General features: G+C 33.6%; 1 protein-coding gene across 1 annotated transcript; it reads right to left on the bottom strand.

Annotated features, from left to right (window-relative positions):
* Window positions 1-4114: 4114 nt before the first annotated feature.
* On the bottom strand, window positions 4115-17393 carry LOC111679745. The gene is made up of 5 exons (XM_023441341.2): window positions 16428-17393; window positions 11536-14119; window positions 10474-11468; window positions 9200-10414; window positions 4115-9092 (listed from the first exon to the last, which is right to left on the bottom strand). Exons 2-5 carry the CDS (start codon window positions 14098-14100, stop codon window positions 4790-4792), a joined length of 9078 nt encoding a protein of 3025 aa, XP_023297109.2. The 5' UTR covers window positions 14101-14119; window positions 16428-17393; the 3' UTR covers window positions 4115-4789.
* Between the last annotated feature and the right edge of the window lie 1205 nt (window positions 17394-18598).

Genomic DNA, 18598 nt, shown 5'->3' with positions numbered 1-18598 from the left:
TCTTAGTCCTCAGTTAAACTAGGCTTAACTTGCTGTTAGATTAAACTCGGAACAAATTTAGGCGGACTTTAACCGATAATTGTGTTTTTCAGTTTAAGATTTAAGCTCAGTTAACTTTGTTAGTAATGCCAAGTTTTCACTCAAAAACATAAACAATGAACAGCTGTTTTTCGCAAACAATACTTTTGTAAAATGAAAAAAATTTGGAAAAATGTTAAATAAACATTTAAAACAATAATAAATAAAACAAAACAATTCAGAAAATTGCAATTTACTTAAAATATTAAATTTTTGTTCTTCCGAAATCATTGTTTTATTGTTTTTGTTAATTGTGTTTTCTCACTTATAACTTGAGTTTAATTGGCCAATTACACTCAGTTAAACTAAGATAATAAGTAACTTTACTGATAACTGAAAAACACAAAAAATGTATTAAACCAGGTTTAACCAAAGAATGAAGATTATCTTTATCAGAAAAACTCGCCCTTATTATCTTAGTTTAACTGAGTGTAATTTGCCAATTAAACTCAAGTTATAAGTGAGAAAACACAATTAACAAAAACAATAAAACAATGATTTCAAAAGAACAAAAACTTAATATTTTATGTAAATTGCAATTTTCTGTTTTGTTTTGTTTTATTTATTATTGTTTTAAATCTTTATTTAACATTTTTCCAAAATTTTCCATTTTAAATAAGTATTGTTTGCAAAAAAACAGCTGTTCATTGTTTATATTTTTGAGTGAAAAGTTGGCAACACTAACAACGTTAACTAAACTTAAATCTGAACCTGAAAAACACAATCATCGGTTAAAGTCCGCCTAAATTTGTTCCGAGTTTAATCTAACAGCAAGTTAAGCCTAGTTTAACTAAGGAGTAAGAAACCCGCCCTAATGATTTTATAATTTTTGAATATAATGAAAATTTTGATAACAAAAACTAGCACGAAAACTGTTTCCAGTTTTCGTGCTAGTTTTTTCATCATTGAAAACATTGGACCTATAAATGCTATTCCGTCTACCCATAAACTGACAGTTACTTTGAACAATGAACAGCTGTTTTTTGAAAATATTATGGTATACGCACAATTGGGACGAACGACGAATTTCGTATAGCACGACGAACTAGTCGACAACAATTCGTTGCCTAAATTCGTCAAATGGAACACAATCAAATTATTCTTACTGCGAATTTGTTTCAAAATTTATTTGTTCGAAATTGGAAAAAGTAAGAAAAAGGAACAAAAATCCTATTTTTGTGAATCTCCACGATTTTGAGATAATTTTAACAGCTTTAAAATTTATTCGAATATTATTTCGAAATTAGAAAATGTAAGAAATTGGCCTCAAAAAGAAGTAAAATTATATTTCTGTGAATATCCCTAATATTGAGATTTTTTCGAATTTAATTTTAAATATTCCAACATACCATTGTAGTATCATCGAGTGTACTCCAAACTCACAGATTTCAGACAATTTTGGCGACCAGAACTGGTTTTAAAAATTTTTCGAACTTAATTTTTATGACCCAGAGGTTATTTTAAGAGCATAAAAAATTTTTCGAACATAACTTCGAATTTTCGAATATAATTTCGAATATTCGAAAATAATAAATTCGTCGTTCGTGCCAATTGTGCGTATAGCATAACTTAGGCTATTGACCCTCAGTTAAACTAAGGTAACATTACTGATTACTGAAAAATAGAATAAACTAGGTCTAAACAAAGAAAAACCCGCCCTAGCGGTACTCGAACAACAAGAAATGGAATCACAGAAAAAATTACAATCAATTAAGTTCGTTTCAGTGCTTGACAATGCCATCAAAATGAAGAATATCAAAGCTTTTTAACGAAAAAATGTCGATTCGAATTCAAAATAGCAGGAGATGAAGTAAACAATTCAGTAAAAAGATATTTTGATCGCAATTATATCGATATTTACATCATTGATTGCAACAGACGACGCGAGTAAGCGTCTTCTGGCATGATTGCCAATACTTTTATTACCGATAGCTGGGGTTTTATTTGCCCAATGCGAAAGCTTAGCAAAAAGCTAGACATAGGACCATCATATAGAGGTCAGGTTGACCTTTAAATTTAACAGGTGGTTACATAAAACCATCTGATCCAAGCCTGATCCAATCCTTAGACTGCGTCTATCTAGTCCTAAAATATATTGGTATCCCTCACATCAAGTGTTGATGATAATACGCAATCCATTGTACTACTATTTATGAGTGGTTATGGTCGCGAAATACATTCACCCCTATTCTGCAACGATCAAAAAAGTTATTCCAACAAAAAACTGAATCGTAAGAAAAAGAAGCAATTCCATTTCGTTTCAATGCTTTACAAACGTGTGTATTCTGCGTTACGATCGTATCTACGTTTTTGTAAGTTGTTGTTTATGTATCGGAGAGTCGAATCGAAATGCAGAATACCAATGTTGCCAAACGGAGAAAATTTCGATTCGAATTGAAATGCAAAATAGGGGCCATTCTTTCTTCACTGCATGTAACCAGCAATTACACTAGTGAAGTCGACAACAACACTTTTTACCATCTTCCGACCGTACATCATCCAAAAATCTTGGAGATCATATTTGATAGCCTATTTACTTCCTTAGCTTACGCTACTGCATTCACACACAAATTGCGAAGTAGAATCAAGGTCCTCAAAGCACTAGCCGGCAGCACTAGGGGTATGGATTAAGAAACCTTGTTAGCTACATATAAAATGATTGGTCGGCCTGAGTTTAATTATACTGCTCCAGTGTGGTCACAATAAAGCTCCCAAAATACCGCCCTAAAAACTGTATGTAAATACACTTAGGCCTCTGTCGAACCTGTTGTGCGCTCCTTAACCAGTGCCTAAGGTTGGAATCGAACCCACCACTCCCGATCTACCAGAATAGAACACCTCCGATCTACCAGAATATTGTTTTATATGTTACAATAACAACTCGTTCCTACAACTATCTGATCTTCGCTCCGGAACCACCCGAGTCATACTTAGCTAAAGATTGTCAGCTCAGCTGTCATACGATTGTCAAAAAACTGAATCAACCGATAGATTTTTTCTAAGGAAAGAACTATTGGCCACAATCGAATCGTTAAAACAACAACAACAACTCCATCGTTCTCACGACAATTGAATCTCCTCTCCGGAACGACCCGATTCTCAATTGGCCAAATAATGTCAACTCAGCAACAGCTGGAAGTTTTTTCCCCTGAGAACAACATACAGTTAGAGCTAACCTGTTACAACAACTCCAGGACATGTTGATGATTTCACTGATATTCTTCATATATATGAATAATAATCATTAATGTTAAAAAAATTTTCAAAGAAAAACTTTTTAAGAATTTTTTTTCATAAAAGTTAGAAACTTTTTCATAATTATTATGAACTATTTCGTAAGTATAGTATTATTATTATTTTGATTCATAAATATTATGAAAAAAATTCATAGATAACATGAAATTTATTATATGTAGATACGATTGAAATAAAAACACTTTAGACAATTTTGTTTCATTTTATAATATATAGAGTTTTAAAGAATTATGCAAAATGTTTGCATATCTTTAAGAGTTTATTTAGATTTATTTATTTATTTTGCAAGTTGTAGTATTATTTGTATTTTCTTTTGTTTTAATATATATTTTGTTATAATAGAATTTATTTAATGATTAAAGTTAAAGTATTTTATTGTTTTAAATATAATAATAGTATTCAATATTATATAATAATATACACAGTTAATTTACGTAAGTGAAAACATAATACGTAATTGTTTGTTTGTTTGTTTCTGGGTAATCAAAATAAAAATTTATAAAAAAAAAATGTACAAAATTTTTACATAAAAAAGAAAGAAAAAATAATAAAATGAATAAAAATTAAAAAAAAAGAATTAATTACAAATGTATGTTAAAAAAGAAAAACTTTTTTTATATATAAAAATTAAATAGTTAAATAAGTTTTAAACAAATAATTCCATTAAATGTAATTATTTAATTAATTGGTAGCATTATATTTTCGTTTTTGTTTGCAACTAGAAAGAAATATTTATAATATTTACATAAAACTTATTTTGTTTTGTTTGTTTGTTTAATTTTAATATAATTAAGTTTTTATTTATATAGCTTATAATATAATTAATTTATATATTAATGTTAAACTCTATTTTATATTTTAAAGTTAGTTTAAAGTAAGAGAAAGAGAGAGAAAAAATTAAACATGAACATAAATTATATTCCCAGAGTTCAAGTAAATATATTTCTTTCTTTTGTTTCTATTACAATCAAATTAAGATTGTTTAATAGATTTTAGCTTAATAAATTTTATTAAATATTGTATTTCAAGTTCATAATAATTCTTATTATTGTATCCAAAAAGTTTAGTTATGAGTTTTAATAAAAAAAAAAATAGAATTAAACTAAAAACCAAAATCTATTTAGTAAATAATTTTTTATCATATAATAAGCGTATTTTGGCGTTTGTTTTTATTAGTGTTAGAATAAACAAATTTTGTGTGTTTCCTTTAAGTAAATTTTCATTGTTGTAATTAAAGAAAAAGAAAAAAAAACGAAAATTGAGCCTTTCCTATTATTTCTAGTTGATATACAGTGTCTAAATTTCAACAACAAACATTAAGAGAGAATAAAGAAAAGTAATAAAAAAGAGTGTCTAACCGTAATATTACATTGAAAGAGCGACAGAGTGAGAGGTAGTCCATATATACAGTTTTCAAACATGATGAGCAATTATTTGTATGATCACAATATTTACACTAGACATTTAACTGACCCGTTGCTGTCGAAGGATACAATTCCTCAGAGTATTTTGGTCGACATTCGGCACAAAACCATTTACCCTGAGGTGCCACCATTATGCCCACACATTCAAAGTGAAACCATTCTATAAGACAATTTTCACCATCACAGGCTATCATTTCGGATACCTCGTCATAGGGACAGCGGCAATAGCAGTAAACCGATTCTCCTTCACGCGGTTGTCTGGCCCCAGCTGGTGGTCGTATGGGATAACGTATGTTATTGGCTTTAAAGTATTGTAGTGTGGCAAAGTCGGGATTGGGCAAGAGTGCTGGTGGTATTCGATGATTGAAGGCGGTAGTCTGTGGTGTAGGCGGTGGTGGTGGCTGTGAGGGTAATACAATGGCAGGTGGTGGTGCCGCTGCCGCCGCCATAGTTTGCTTAACCATTGTAGCATTAAAACTACTTGTAGCTGAAAACTGTCCTTTGGTTGCCTCCTCATCACTGCTGGTTTCATCGGTAGTATTATAATTGCCAGTTTTATTACTTGAGTGATTGATAGTGGTGTTCAGACCAATCTGTGAGGGTCTTATTTTCAACGTTGGTATAGGAGGGAATTTGTTTTCTGCTTTAGCCTCCTTTTTCTTAGCCGGTCTCTTACGTGCCGATTTCTCTCCTCCCGTTAAAGATAATCTAGATTTCTTTTTATTACTCGAAGAGCTTAAACTACTAAGGAATGGATTTCCTGGAGTAGCTGGAGTTTTAGGTGTTCTTGGCGTTTTGTTTTTATTATTCAAAATACTTTTTGAGGGTGTAGGCAAATCGTCCTTGTGCCAAGTTAATTGGGGTGGTGGTTGTGGTTTAAAAGCTCGAGTGCCTATCATTAAAGGTGGTCCATTGATAAGATTTTCATCATCGCTAGTATAACCATAGAATTTGTTGGGTCTTCTTTGGCGTTTTGAACGTTTGAGTGAACCATCCGCATCAGAACAGCTGCTGCCTTCACTCATGCGATGTGAATTGCCATATGGCGGCATTGTTAAAGGACGCGGCGTTAAAGTTGTCTGTTCTACAGGTGGTGGTGGTGCATAAATAGTTTGTGGCATTATATTTAAAGGAGTAGTGTATAAACTGTTTGTTTGTGTATGTTGTGAATCTATCACTGGATTTATAAGTGTGACAGGAGCAGCAGGAAGAGAAAGTGCTGTTGGTTGTTGTGGTGGCAACACCTGCATCATAGCATTTACGGGCTGCTGTACCTCTAGAACAGTTTGCGCCGGCGCAATAGCTTGTTCCGTTGCTGGAGCATGATTCGCGTGGAAACCTTGTCCCTTGCAAGACGATTTACGATCACGTTTCTTCTTTTTAACTTTTATTTTTGGTTTTTCATTTGTGGCCACTTCTTCGGGTAGAGATGGTGTCGAGGGACGACTATTCTCCACTATGTCGTAATTATGTGAAGGTGAGAGTCTAGTTTGTGCCATAAGTTGTGCCCGTTTTTGTGCCAATAATTCATTGGCCAACTTTTGCGGATGTTCATCATAGAATTCTTCGTCAGTCTCGGATTCATTTGTTTCCAAATCACTTTCATAGAATAGCGGCTCTTTGGGTGGCGAAGGAGGACGTTCTTCAACCTTTTCAGGTTCCTTAGCCGCTTCCTCATCATCCACATTAATGACCTCAGTAATGGAAACTGAAAGTTTATGTTGTTTTAGAGGTGAAATACTTTCGCTACGTTTACGCATGCGATCACGCTCTGACTTTTTGCGATGACGTTTACGCACTGAATTGTTGGAGGCCATAGATGAATCGCTATCATCTGAAGATGATGAAGAGGAAGACGAATCGGAGTCGGATGAAGAACAAGAACAGTTAGAACCACAAGAGCAACTTGAATCGGAACTAGAGCTAGAATCGCTAGACGAGGATGAAGCATCTGATCTTTTCGAAGATAAACGGCGTCTGGGAGATTTACTTTGTTTCCTTTTAGTGGGTGAGGTTTCAGGTGTAGATGTTACCTCTGCTGCAGGTTTCTTAAACTCATCTTTTTGTTCAGTAATATCCGGTTTTGGAGCTGGTGGTGGTGGCGGTGGAGGGTCTGGTTCTATCTTACAATAATCATGATCGGAGCAAGCTACATGCACAGGTACGCGCTTAGGTTGTTTATTTTCTTCATTGGCTGCCTTAAGGCGTTCTAATTCTTCCACTGTACTTGAGCCCTGTTGAGTTTTAAGGAAGTTTTTCCAAATATCTAATACTTGACCCGGCTCTACAGTTTCTGAGGATTTATTTTCTTTATCTTCGTTTTCCGCTTCTGAAGGCGGAGATAACATTACACGCGGCATGGCATCTATTTCACTTTTGGTTTTTGAATCCGAATCGCTATCGGAGTCATCGCTAGAATCCGATTCCGAGAGATTGGGAGCTGTTAGATTTAAATCATCCAATAGCTCTTTGGATCGCTTACTCTTCTTACGCTTTTTACGCGGTTCACTTGAACTTAAACGCTTCTTTTCTTTTATATCACTATTTTTCGAATCTTGTAGCTCATTCTTCTTTTTATCGTCATCATCCTCTTCTTTCTCAGTCCTTTCACTTTTCTCCTGTTTAAGTAGATTCTCATTTTCAATTTCAGATTCATCTAGAGGTTCCTTTTTAATCTCGATAACTTCTTGTTTTATGTTTGGCAAGTTGTTTGCTAACTTATCATCATCTGCACTGGGCTCTTTACTTGCAGCAAGCTCATTTTCCTTATTTTCCAAAACAGTTGCAGTTTCCTGTTCCTTATCCTCTGGCTCTACGGGTGGCAGTACTTGATGTAGCAAAGCATGCTTAAGCAAAAGCTTTCTAGATATAAACTTCTCCTCACAGTTATCCTCTATACACGGATAACGCAAGTCACCACTGTGTAAACGTTTGTGTACTCGCAAGTACATTGCCTTGGAGAAGCAGAGATTACACACTTCACACACAAAATTGGTGGGTGGAATGCAAAAATGATAAACATGACGCCATCTCTTTTGCAGGCATCTTTTGCATAGAGTACTCTCAGTACCATGCTTCCAAAATAGATGCTTTGTTATGTCCAATTTATTGCGATACGCAATGCCACAACGATAACACAAGTGATGTAATTTATGTTTCCACACATGCGAAGACAGTTTGCTCTGATCACGACAGTCTTCCAGACAAACATCACAAGCAAAATGTTTCTTGCGCAAATGAACCATCAGACGAAACGGTGATGGTATATTGTCCAACTCGCAGAGACAACAACGAAATTTAACATCAAATACTGAAACCTTATTGGGTATTCCGGGACATATGTGACACAAGATCTCGCTGAAACTAAAGAAATTTGCACGACACATAAAACATAAAATGGCCGTACGTAAATGCATCTTGCGATTGTGCAAATAGAGTTCTTTATGCGTGGCGGTGACAAAACGACATTGAAAACATTCAAATATACGTTCATTGAAGGGATTTATAAATGAACCTTCACCATAGGTGCAATAACTGTTCGAGTTGAAATAGTGTTCCTCTAGATCGGGTAGAAAACTTTTCAATTTTGTTACTATAGTAGAGGGCAAAAGTTCTTCCGCTGTTATACTATCCACGGTGGCGGTAAAACGATGATGTCCTATAATGTGCAAGACTAAACTTTTGCCATTTACTGCTATGCGCCGTGCATGATTACAATACAGGCAAAGGGGATAGGAGGCCTTCAAGCAGATGCGTACAAAATCAATAATTTCATATTTATCTAAAGGTCGATCCAATTGCAAATCTACTGTGACAGTATCTTCATTTGCCACCTCTATGCCATCGGCTGGTGGTAATTTTTCCACTTCTAGTGGTTTTTCATTATCAGTTACATGAATATTTTCTTCTTGATCTTTATTATCACATACATCAATTTCAGTATCATCTTCACCTTCTTCCTCCTCTTCCTCATCGTGATGTTCACTTATACTCATGTCTGCCTTTTCATTTTCTGTAGATTGTGTTAGGGAAATATCCATTTTCTCTGGAGTATCTGGTATATCTGGTATCTTTTCTTTCTCTGTTTGTACATTTTCAATGTCTAATTTTGTGTTTTCCTGCTCTACTTGTTCTTGTTGTTGGGTTGGTTGTGCCAAGGGTGATTCTGGTGGCCTGTCAAATTGTTCAGTTTCCACAACAGTATTGTTGGCATCTGATATAGATGTTTCATTGTCAGTTATTTGACTATCCGCAACAGGTTCATTATTAGATTTGAGGTCGATACTTTCGCTTGAAGTGTGGAAATTTTCGTTGTCGGATGGACGTAATTGATTGCTGTAAAATAAAATGTTGTAATTAGAAATTGCTCGATTGTTACCTCTTCATCCTCACTACGACAACTTTTAGAGAATATTTAAGGCTAAACTTTATCTTCAACTTACCTAAAAATAATTTGTGTTGGTTGTGATGTAATCGTTTCATCAATATCCATCATATCACTGCCAATGGTATCACGACGCTCCTGTGGATTGCCAAACTGTTTAACCGGACTGGGAGGAGGCAGTAGAAACTGTTGATGTTGTGGCGTTTTCTGAAGTTGTTCCTCTCCACTTTGCGATATGGTCGAACGTCTTGGCGTAAACCAACGTGAGTTAGGTGAGGCTGGTGGTGTTGGTGACCAATTGTGATCGGCGGTTCTATTGCTAGATTGTGAAATGGTTGGTTGTCTTGGTAGAGCAAAAGTTTTACTGTGACGATGCGAGGTTTTCTTGGTGCGCTTAATGTCCATTTTAGTACGTTCGATTTCTTGCATTATACGCACAAGATTGGAGTTGGGCTCATCGAGGGAATCATCGTCCTCTAATGATAAGGGAGGAATTTGTGATTTGTTTTTATTGTCTGCTCCGCTATCATAGGCCACATCGTCTTGTGAATTTCCAGCTTCTGTGGCGGATTCTGTAGCAGAGTTGCGCTCATTTTCCATATCTTGAGAATTGGCCGGTGTAGATTCAGCTAACAATGAATTTTGTGCCGTTTCTACTGGTGGTGCTGGTGCAGAGGTTACTGCTAATGCTGCATTAGTTATAAGGGCGGAATCTCTTTCAGTTTCACTATTAAGCTTATTTTCCTGTTCATGCTTTTCTTTTTCTTCTACATTAACTTCCTCTTCTTCAGCTTCTTCTTCATCCTCCTCCTCTACATATTCCTCACTATCTGAGGTGGAGAGAGCATCATCCACAGACTTTTGAAACTCTTTGGGAACACGTAACTTAAATTTGGGCACCACTAGTTTAAGTGGCGGCAAAGGTTCTGGAATTGCTTCGGGTTGCTTCGGTTCTCGGTCTGGTGGTAGGTCTGGTTCAAATGGTACACTTGTTACTTGTGCTTGTTGTTGTGTCCCAAGTAATGAGTTGTTGTTGGTTTGTGGCGGTATTTGTGCAGGTGGCAGCAGATGATTTGTGTTGCATGATTCATCAATAACCATATTACTACTACTGTTACTATCTTCACTATGCATAGAATTAATGGTTGTTGGTGGTCGCAGACTTTTTTCAGCACGACCACTATCACAGTTCAAATTGGAATTGGAAATAATGGTGGGATTGATATTATGATTACTTATGGTTATGGGTGGAACAGTAAAGTTCTTTTCGATTCTGTAAACATAAGAAATAAGTGAACAAATTAAATCAAATAAGAAATACCTAATACATACCTTTCATTAGAAACTGGTGCCGAGGGAGCAGCAGCCCCAGATTCCAAGGGCTGCAAATGTTTCTCCTTTTTCTTTTTCAATTTGGAGAAACGTTTACTATCAGGATGAGCTTTACATTGATTAGTATGACGACCCTTTTGACCACACAGAGAGCAAGGTTTTATGTATTCCGTGCAATCATGTTGAGAAAATTGTTCATTTTCCATAAAGATATGTTGGCAGGTACAGCACATAAGGAATCGGGTTTCCAAAGCATAACCCTCCAACATCGGTATACTTTTACGTAAAGCCTCTTCGGAATTGAAATGATTCTGTTCCAAATCATGTTTAATTTCTAAATGCAATGCCAACTTTTCAGCGGTAGGAAAGAAACGTACACAATACAAACACATGTGACGATTGTGTTGTTCACGTATGTGCAGAAATAAATTCCAATTTTCATGGAATGTATTACAGGTGGAACATTTGTAATAACGTTTCTTTGTACTGGCAACTGCGGGCTGTGCTGGAGGTGTTATTATTTCTTTTAATTCTGTAAAATCAGCTGTTTTTGTTGTTGTTATAGAGGTTGAGCTTTTAACAATATTGAGAGGAGCTGGTGGTGTGGATATTGGTGGCGGCATTAACGCTTGATTAAAGGGAAATAGTGAGTGAGAAACTAAACATGTGTTCTGATGTTCTGTTAATGCCGCAAATGTATCAAAACTTCCTGTTTTACACTTGAAACATAAATATTTTGTAACGCCGGTTGCCTGTGGCGGAGGGGGAGGAGGCGCCGGAAGAGGAGGTGGCGGTGTAGGTATTGGTATATCCACTAAAGGCTGTGGTAGTGGTGTTGGTAATAGAGCTGGCGCATAAGTTATAGGCGAGGTAGTGAGTGGTGACAGACTGTGGTTAGCCATTATATTTGGCATTGCTAAGGGCTTTTCCAACTGCTGCAGGAGTAAAGACTTAAATGTGGAGGGATCTTCAGTTTCTGGTTTAAATAGTGAAGGCTAAAAAAATAAATGGAAATGAGTTACTTAACACGTTTCTTATATTACATAAAACAAAAATACTTACCTTGTCTTCATTATTCTCCACTGCAAAATTGTTTTTTTCCGGTTCAAGTTCGGTCATATTAGTTTCTGTAGTTTCATGCTGTGCACTTTCTTCAATTTCCATATTTTCCTCCAGCTGAATGTCTTTAGCACTTTCAGGTTCTAACTCTTCTTTGAGATCATCATTTAAGGAGGGTAATGATTTCTGACTTTCCTCTGTCATGGGATTTTCTATATACAAATGTACTTGTTTTTGTTGAGGACCCATAGAATCACCATCATCACTTGAGTTGGATAATTTTCGTTTTAGGGTGATTTTTAAAGGTTTAACTTTTTCCTCTTTAACATCATCCATGGGATGATCAATAACTAATTGTTGTGAGGATGATGTGGTAGTTGAACAGGAAGCTGACGAAGCTAATGAGGAACGGCTGGCTTCATCGTCTTCGTGTTCGTTTGTTGCAGCTGGAGGTGGTAATGTAACTTCAGATTTGTTACCAGTATCAATAGCATCATCAACATCACTGTCATTATGATGTTCTCCACTATTTTCATTAATCTTTAAGTTACTTTCATCATTATCAGATTCAATTTCTGTTTTGTGTTCATTATGATTACTTATTTCAGTTTCTTGCTCTCCAATAGATGAGTCCATCTCATCAATTTCTTTTGGAAATTCACTATCAAATTCCTTATTTTGTGGAAAAATAAATGTTGACTGATGTTGGGGAGAAGAAGGCAGGAAATTCGAATCACATGATGTTTTTCGTGACTTTGTTAAATGACTTGTTTCATCGTTGTACTTGATGTTACCGTCATTAGAGTTATCATTATGCTCTGGTGTATTAAAACGATCCGGCGAATCATGATCACCATTTAATTTAGGTGATTGGAATGATTCCTTCTCATCATCGAGATCTTTTAGCTGCCTATCTAATGAATTTTCTTCAATGAAGGTTTTTTCACTTTCACATGCCTTTTCGTCGTTTGGTGGATTTTCTGAATTCCATGAATCTGCTAGTTTGCTTGATTTGTCGTCAGCTTCATTGTTTTGATCCATTAAATTCTCTTCATCACTACTTGATACTTCGCTTTTGGGAGAAGCTACTGTTGGAGACTGAAAAGTTGTAATATCCGGTTGTTTTCTTAATTCATCGTTATCATCTTCTCCATCTACATTATTATCACTAAATGCTTTTTCACTTATAGGAGAAGCGCCTAGAGGTGATCTAACAGTGGGATTAACATTTTCGTTAACACTTTTAGGAGAATCAAAACTTTTGGGAGGTTCAGAAGGATATTTTTCCGTTTGTTTAGTTTCTTCATTCTCACTATCTTCGTGCTCTTCGTTTCCGCTTTCATTATTATCAACTTCTTTTATATCTATAGTTTCGAAAATATTTTGTTGTGAATCGTGCTTAGGACTGATTGTGGTATCATCTTTTGCATCATCATATTCATCTTTATTTCCGCTAGTTGGAGTTGGTGGTGATGGAGTTTTATTGTTTTTATAACTATCTTGACTGCTACTGTCATCGTCTAAATCAAATTGATATAAAATTCGATGATTTTCTGCATTCTTTTTAACTCTAGATGGTTGGGCAGTTGTAACAGTAGATTCTAACGTCTGACTATTATCTTCGTTCTTTTCTCTAACCATATTTGTTGCAATTTGTTGATGTTCTTCATCATTTTCTTTTTCCGCACAAGTATTGCTTGTACTTGAAACCACTTCCTGTTTTGTTTCTATGTCATTTTGTATTTCTTTAATAGAGGTTTCCTCTAACTCTTCCAAATCTTGAGTACTGAGTTGTAACACCTCCTCTTCCACCTCCTTAGCAATTTCATTTGTTTGTAAAACTTCATTTTTATGTTCACTTTCTGTTACCTCTTTTATATTTAAAACTTCTTTTTCTTCTTTACTCTCCACTTTATTATCATCATCCTCATCTTCACTCTTTAGTAACTCTTCTTCCTGTTCCATAGAGATACTATCCAAGGCGTTTGTTTTGTTTTCATTTTGATCTTCAATATGTTCATCTTCATTATCCGATTTTAATAATTCATCTTCTTCGGTATCAGTTTTAGATACTTCATATTTGAATTTTTTAGTTTCATTTGAAATTGATTCGTCATATTCACCACTCATATCTGCATCTACATCATCTGTTATGTTATTATTTTTACTATTTTCCACATTTTGTGGCTGTGGTTGCGGTTGCGCTATCGCTTCCACCTGTTGTAGTTCACTGTCATTTTGAGTCTTTTGGTTTTCAGTTACATCATCAGTATCTTCAGTGCTACTTATATCCATTGGTTCTTCATCATTATTACCAACAATATCGTCTTCTATTTTGTCCACTTCTGTTAATTGAATATTTGTGGTTTCACTTATATTTTCTTCTGCTGTTGTCGATTCATTGAGTAATTCATCATCTTCATGTTCGCTTATATGTTGTTTCATACTATTGGAATCTTCTGTCTCTACATCTTCGATAGTTTGTGGTGAATCTTGTGTGATATTAGAGTCCAGAATGCTTGTAATATTTATCGAATTTGTTTCTGGTGGTTGATTAATAGTTTCCATAATTTATTTGGGATTTCAACTGAAAATGATGAAAAGGAAATAATGATTAGTTGTTTAAAATGGCAACTGTAATAGGATTCTATATAAAAATTAAACTAACAACAACGTAGAAATTAGAACAGCATTTTTTATGAAAAACAACAATGATGTAGTAAATCTAATGACTCAACGGTCATCGATTAAACAGTTTGGCGTTGTAATTTAAAATAACTCAAATCGAGTATCGGGCCATTAAGTACCTAATGAATTTTAGATGTTCAAATTATATTTTGTTCTGTGATTTAAGTCGGGGTCTAATCTATCCCTGGTATTCAGTGATTTAAATGCAGTCCCATAGAAAAGATTTTTACAAAAAAAAAAAAAAAAAAAAAATGAATTCATATTTAGGTTCTAGATTGGTATGTGGAGATAAAGTAATGTAGATCTCGTAATTTGACACATTCAGTACTTTTCAGTATTATAACAAAACCCATAGTTACATATTGGTCCATTTATGGATGCTTTGATAGGTGTAGCGATGTTGCAAAAACAACTTCTGTGTACATACATACATACATACATACATACATACATACATACATACACACATACATTCATATATACATACATACACATTTTACAACACATTTTATCGTAAAGTTAGAATTCTGAACTGATAACAATTTACTAATGACGAAGGTGTTCTCAGACAGATAATAATGACTTTCTCCTGGAGAAGTGTTTCTAACTTTAACATTAAATTAGCATTCCATGTATGACAGAAAATATCCGACAGATTACTTACAACTCGTATTCAGCAGTATTAAGCGACATTCATAAAAATGTGTTCAATTCTTCGGAAGAATGATACAATAAGATCTACAAGATAATATTTTGGTTTAAATAAAAAGAGATCTTCATCTCTAATAAAATTGAATATTCTTTGTTGTATTTTTATATAAAATCTTGGGAATCTTGTTGGAGCTTCTTCACGTTGTCCAACGGACTTATTGACAAACGCGGTACAAGTAGCACAAAATTTTAAAGCCTGGAATTATGTGCAGATCACCCGCGTTGGAGTGATCGACTTAATGACAACAGTGCCGTCCCTCATCTTACGTACTACACGTTCAACTGTTCAACCCTTCTTCACGTTGCCCAACGGATTTATGGACAAACGCGGTACAAGTGGCAAACAATTTAAAAGCATGGAACTATGTGCAGATCACCCGGGCCAGAGAATTGTTTAGTCGTAGCTGTTACTACAACAGCATCATGTAAATATTGTTGCATAGATACGTACAGAACTATTTAAAGGTTTCTTTTTAATATTAACTTTTTAAATGCTCTATTTATATTATATTTATATTAATAACATGTTTTTGAAGCACGCTGCGCTTTAACATTTGTTAGGTTAACTTAATTTTTTGTCTTTTGTTTACATACTTCAATTGAATTTGAAGCCATAGCCACTTTCTAGTTTAAAGCGATTTAAAAAGTTTTAAATTTTAATAATTAATTAATAAAATCAAAGAAAAAATGTTCAAATTCATTGAAAAATCCAAAATGTTTACTTATTTTTTACAACAATTTTAACGATTAATATTTATTCATAACAAAATGTAAACAAAACAAAAAAATCAATTTTGACACCAGCAGTTCTTCTTCTACTTCGTTGATTTTACACACACCACATGTTTCATTTTTCTTTTATTTTACTTCTTTTGTATGCACAATTTTACAAACACACAATATCTTTGATAAATATGTACAAAGAAAAAAAAACAACAACAAAAAAGATTAGAAACCCAGCAAACAAAAACATTAGTAAGTCGCAGTACAATTATGGTCTTATATTTACAAAACTAAGCAGCTGCAAATTATTGTTTTGTAAATGTTTAGCCATTTTATATTAAGACACTTTTGTTGCAAATAAGAGAATTATCAGTATTTGCATATTAATTTTAACTTTAAATTGTCTATTGGGGAATCACTATATTATTAAAATACACAAACAAAATATTTATATACATTCCTACTATCTTTAAAAGCAAGACAAAATAAAAACAAAAACAATTTTCGAATAAATGAAATAGATAAAGACAAAGAAAAGGAAAAAGAAACAAAAACATAAAAATCTGAAACCATATTATGAATGTACAAATAGTTTTTTATCACAAATAAAAACACGCGCCTTTTTCTTCTTTTAGCAAAATTTTTTTTAGCAACTAAAAACTAAAACAACCAACAAAACAACTAGTACACAATATGTTGAGCATCAAAAACACAGCACAATTGTAAAACATTTAACTTTAGTTATTATACCTACATTTTAAAATGCAAATTACCTTTTAGTATATATTTTTGTTTTTTTTTAATATTTTACATTAAGGATTTTTTATTCCTTTACTTTACAAAATAGGTATTTGATTCGATGTAGTTTTGTTATCCGAGCGCCATTTAATATTACGTTTTTTATGGCCTTTAAAGGTAACATTAACACGTTGTTTTTTTCTTTTTAATTGTCTTGTAAATTAAAATTTCTGGTTTCTACGTCCGTCTGCCTTTCTGACAGACTGAGGTCTTTAGTAGCAGAACAAACAGCAGGCACGGTAAACAAGACAACGACAGCCTTTAAATCCGCACACACTGACGTTTGCAGACCAACTAAATTGAACCACCAACATGAAACGAGTGCGCGTCGACGAGCCCGAAAGTCTATGTGTCTCGCCCAGCGGAGTCTCAACGAAGCAAAAACAAAAAAACAAGACCACGGACAACCGAGCGCGCTCTACGTTAGAGGAGACACCCTCTTATTCAATCGTAGCCAGAATTTTCACAATTTTTCATACACTCAAAATGAATTTCACAATTATCTTAAATATTTCTTAATTTTCTTGTTGAAAATTGTTGATTTTTTAAAAAAATTCTTTTGTTATTAATTTATATTTTTTTTTGCGTTTTATTCTTTTTTCTTAGCGTGATTTTTATTATTCTTTCATGAGAATTTGGCAAAGCACACTTTTTTCTTCCGTATTTTTCTTACATACACGCGAACTTGGGCAAATTGATTGGCTTCAATTTTCAAACACTTTTTTCTATAATTTCTTTATTTCCCTTCTACGACTCTTTATATTATTTCATGGAGAATTGTTTAAAAAATATTTTTATTATAAATTTATAATATTTGAAGCATTTTATTTGGGTTTAATATTAAATTGAAAAATTTTTTATTCCACAAACAAAAAAATTTGCTGAAATTTTTGGCGTTAGCCTAGAAACCTGAGCCGACTAAATCTAGCCGCCGAAGAAAATTTCAAAGCCGCCGCCGCCGTACATTTTTCACCATAATGCGACTTGTATTATTTTGTCATATTTTGAATAATTCGCACGTTATATGGAAACAAAACATATATAAAAACGAATTCCATGGGACTAAAAAGTGGTCAAATATTTGAAAAATCAGAATTATTTTAATTATTCTTATTTAAAATCGGGGATTAATATAAAATAATACATTTAAAACGTATTAAATAACTTCTATAACTTTAAGATGTAAAAGTTATTCTTATAGTTTGGTTAAAAATACAAGTGAAATGTTTACTCAAAGTAATAGAAACAATACATTAATATATTGTTAAAAAAATTATATATAAATCTGAAAACTTAGCTCTTTATCTAGAAACAATACATTATATATTGTTAAAAACTTAGCCGCCTTACAGCTAATTTAAAGTCGCTGTCGAAATTTTAAGATTAAGCCTACGACATTTTTAATGTTTGTCGGCGCAGGGCTCTGAGTTAGCCATTTTTCGTTTAGTCAACCATGCACGGTGTTGTATTTTTAGTAGCATTTTTAGTACACTGTTGTATTTTAATAGGTACAGTTGACATCGTTGTAAAATGTGTAAATAAAAAATCATTGATAACGCCTTATAAGCTATTAAAAACGTATATAAATATCTTTTTAGTAATTATTTTTTTCATATATTTTGATTAATAATATAAGTAAAATAAACATTTAAAGATATTTTATGAAATATCAGTTGCGCCATCTTTTGCGTATAAATTGCAACAAGGCATTTGGTAAACATGAGCAAAGTTGGCTGCACTGAGACACGCGTCTTTGTGGTTCTTATCAACATCCGGTGTGTGTTTGCTAACAGTACAGTAATTTTAAATATGAAAGAACTCTTTCGATTTTTTGGATATTTGAAAATGTGACAATTTTAAAACATTTTATGTTTCAATGTTATTTATTATAGAAAAGCAAATATGACTTTTTTGAGAACAAAAAAATTCTAAAAACTAATTACTAAAGATTTGCATTCACTCAGCATACTTATTTTTATGCCCACCATTAAAAAAGATGGGGGTATATTTTTGTTATTCCGTTTGTAAAACATCGAAATATTGGTCATAGACCCACAAAAGTATATATATTCTGGGTCCTTATTAAATTCTAAGCCATGTCTGTCTATCCGTTTGTCTGTCTGTTGAAAGCACGATAGAGTCTGAA

The sequence above is a fragment of the Lucilia cuprina genome, chromosome 6 (genome assembly GCF_022045245.1).
Source record: "Lucilia cuprina isolate Lc7/37 chromosome 6, ASM2204524v1, whole genome shotgun sequence".
NCBI lineage: Eukaryota > Metazoa > Arthropoda > Insecta > Diptera > Calliphoridae > Lucilia > Lucilia cuprina.
The sequence above is the reverse complement of the archived record's forward strand: the minus strand, read 5'-3'. Positions and strand labels throughout refer to the sequence as shown.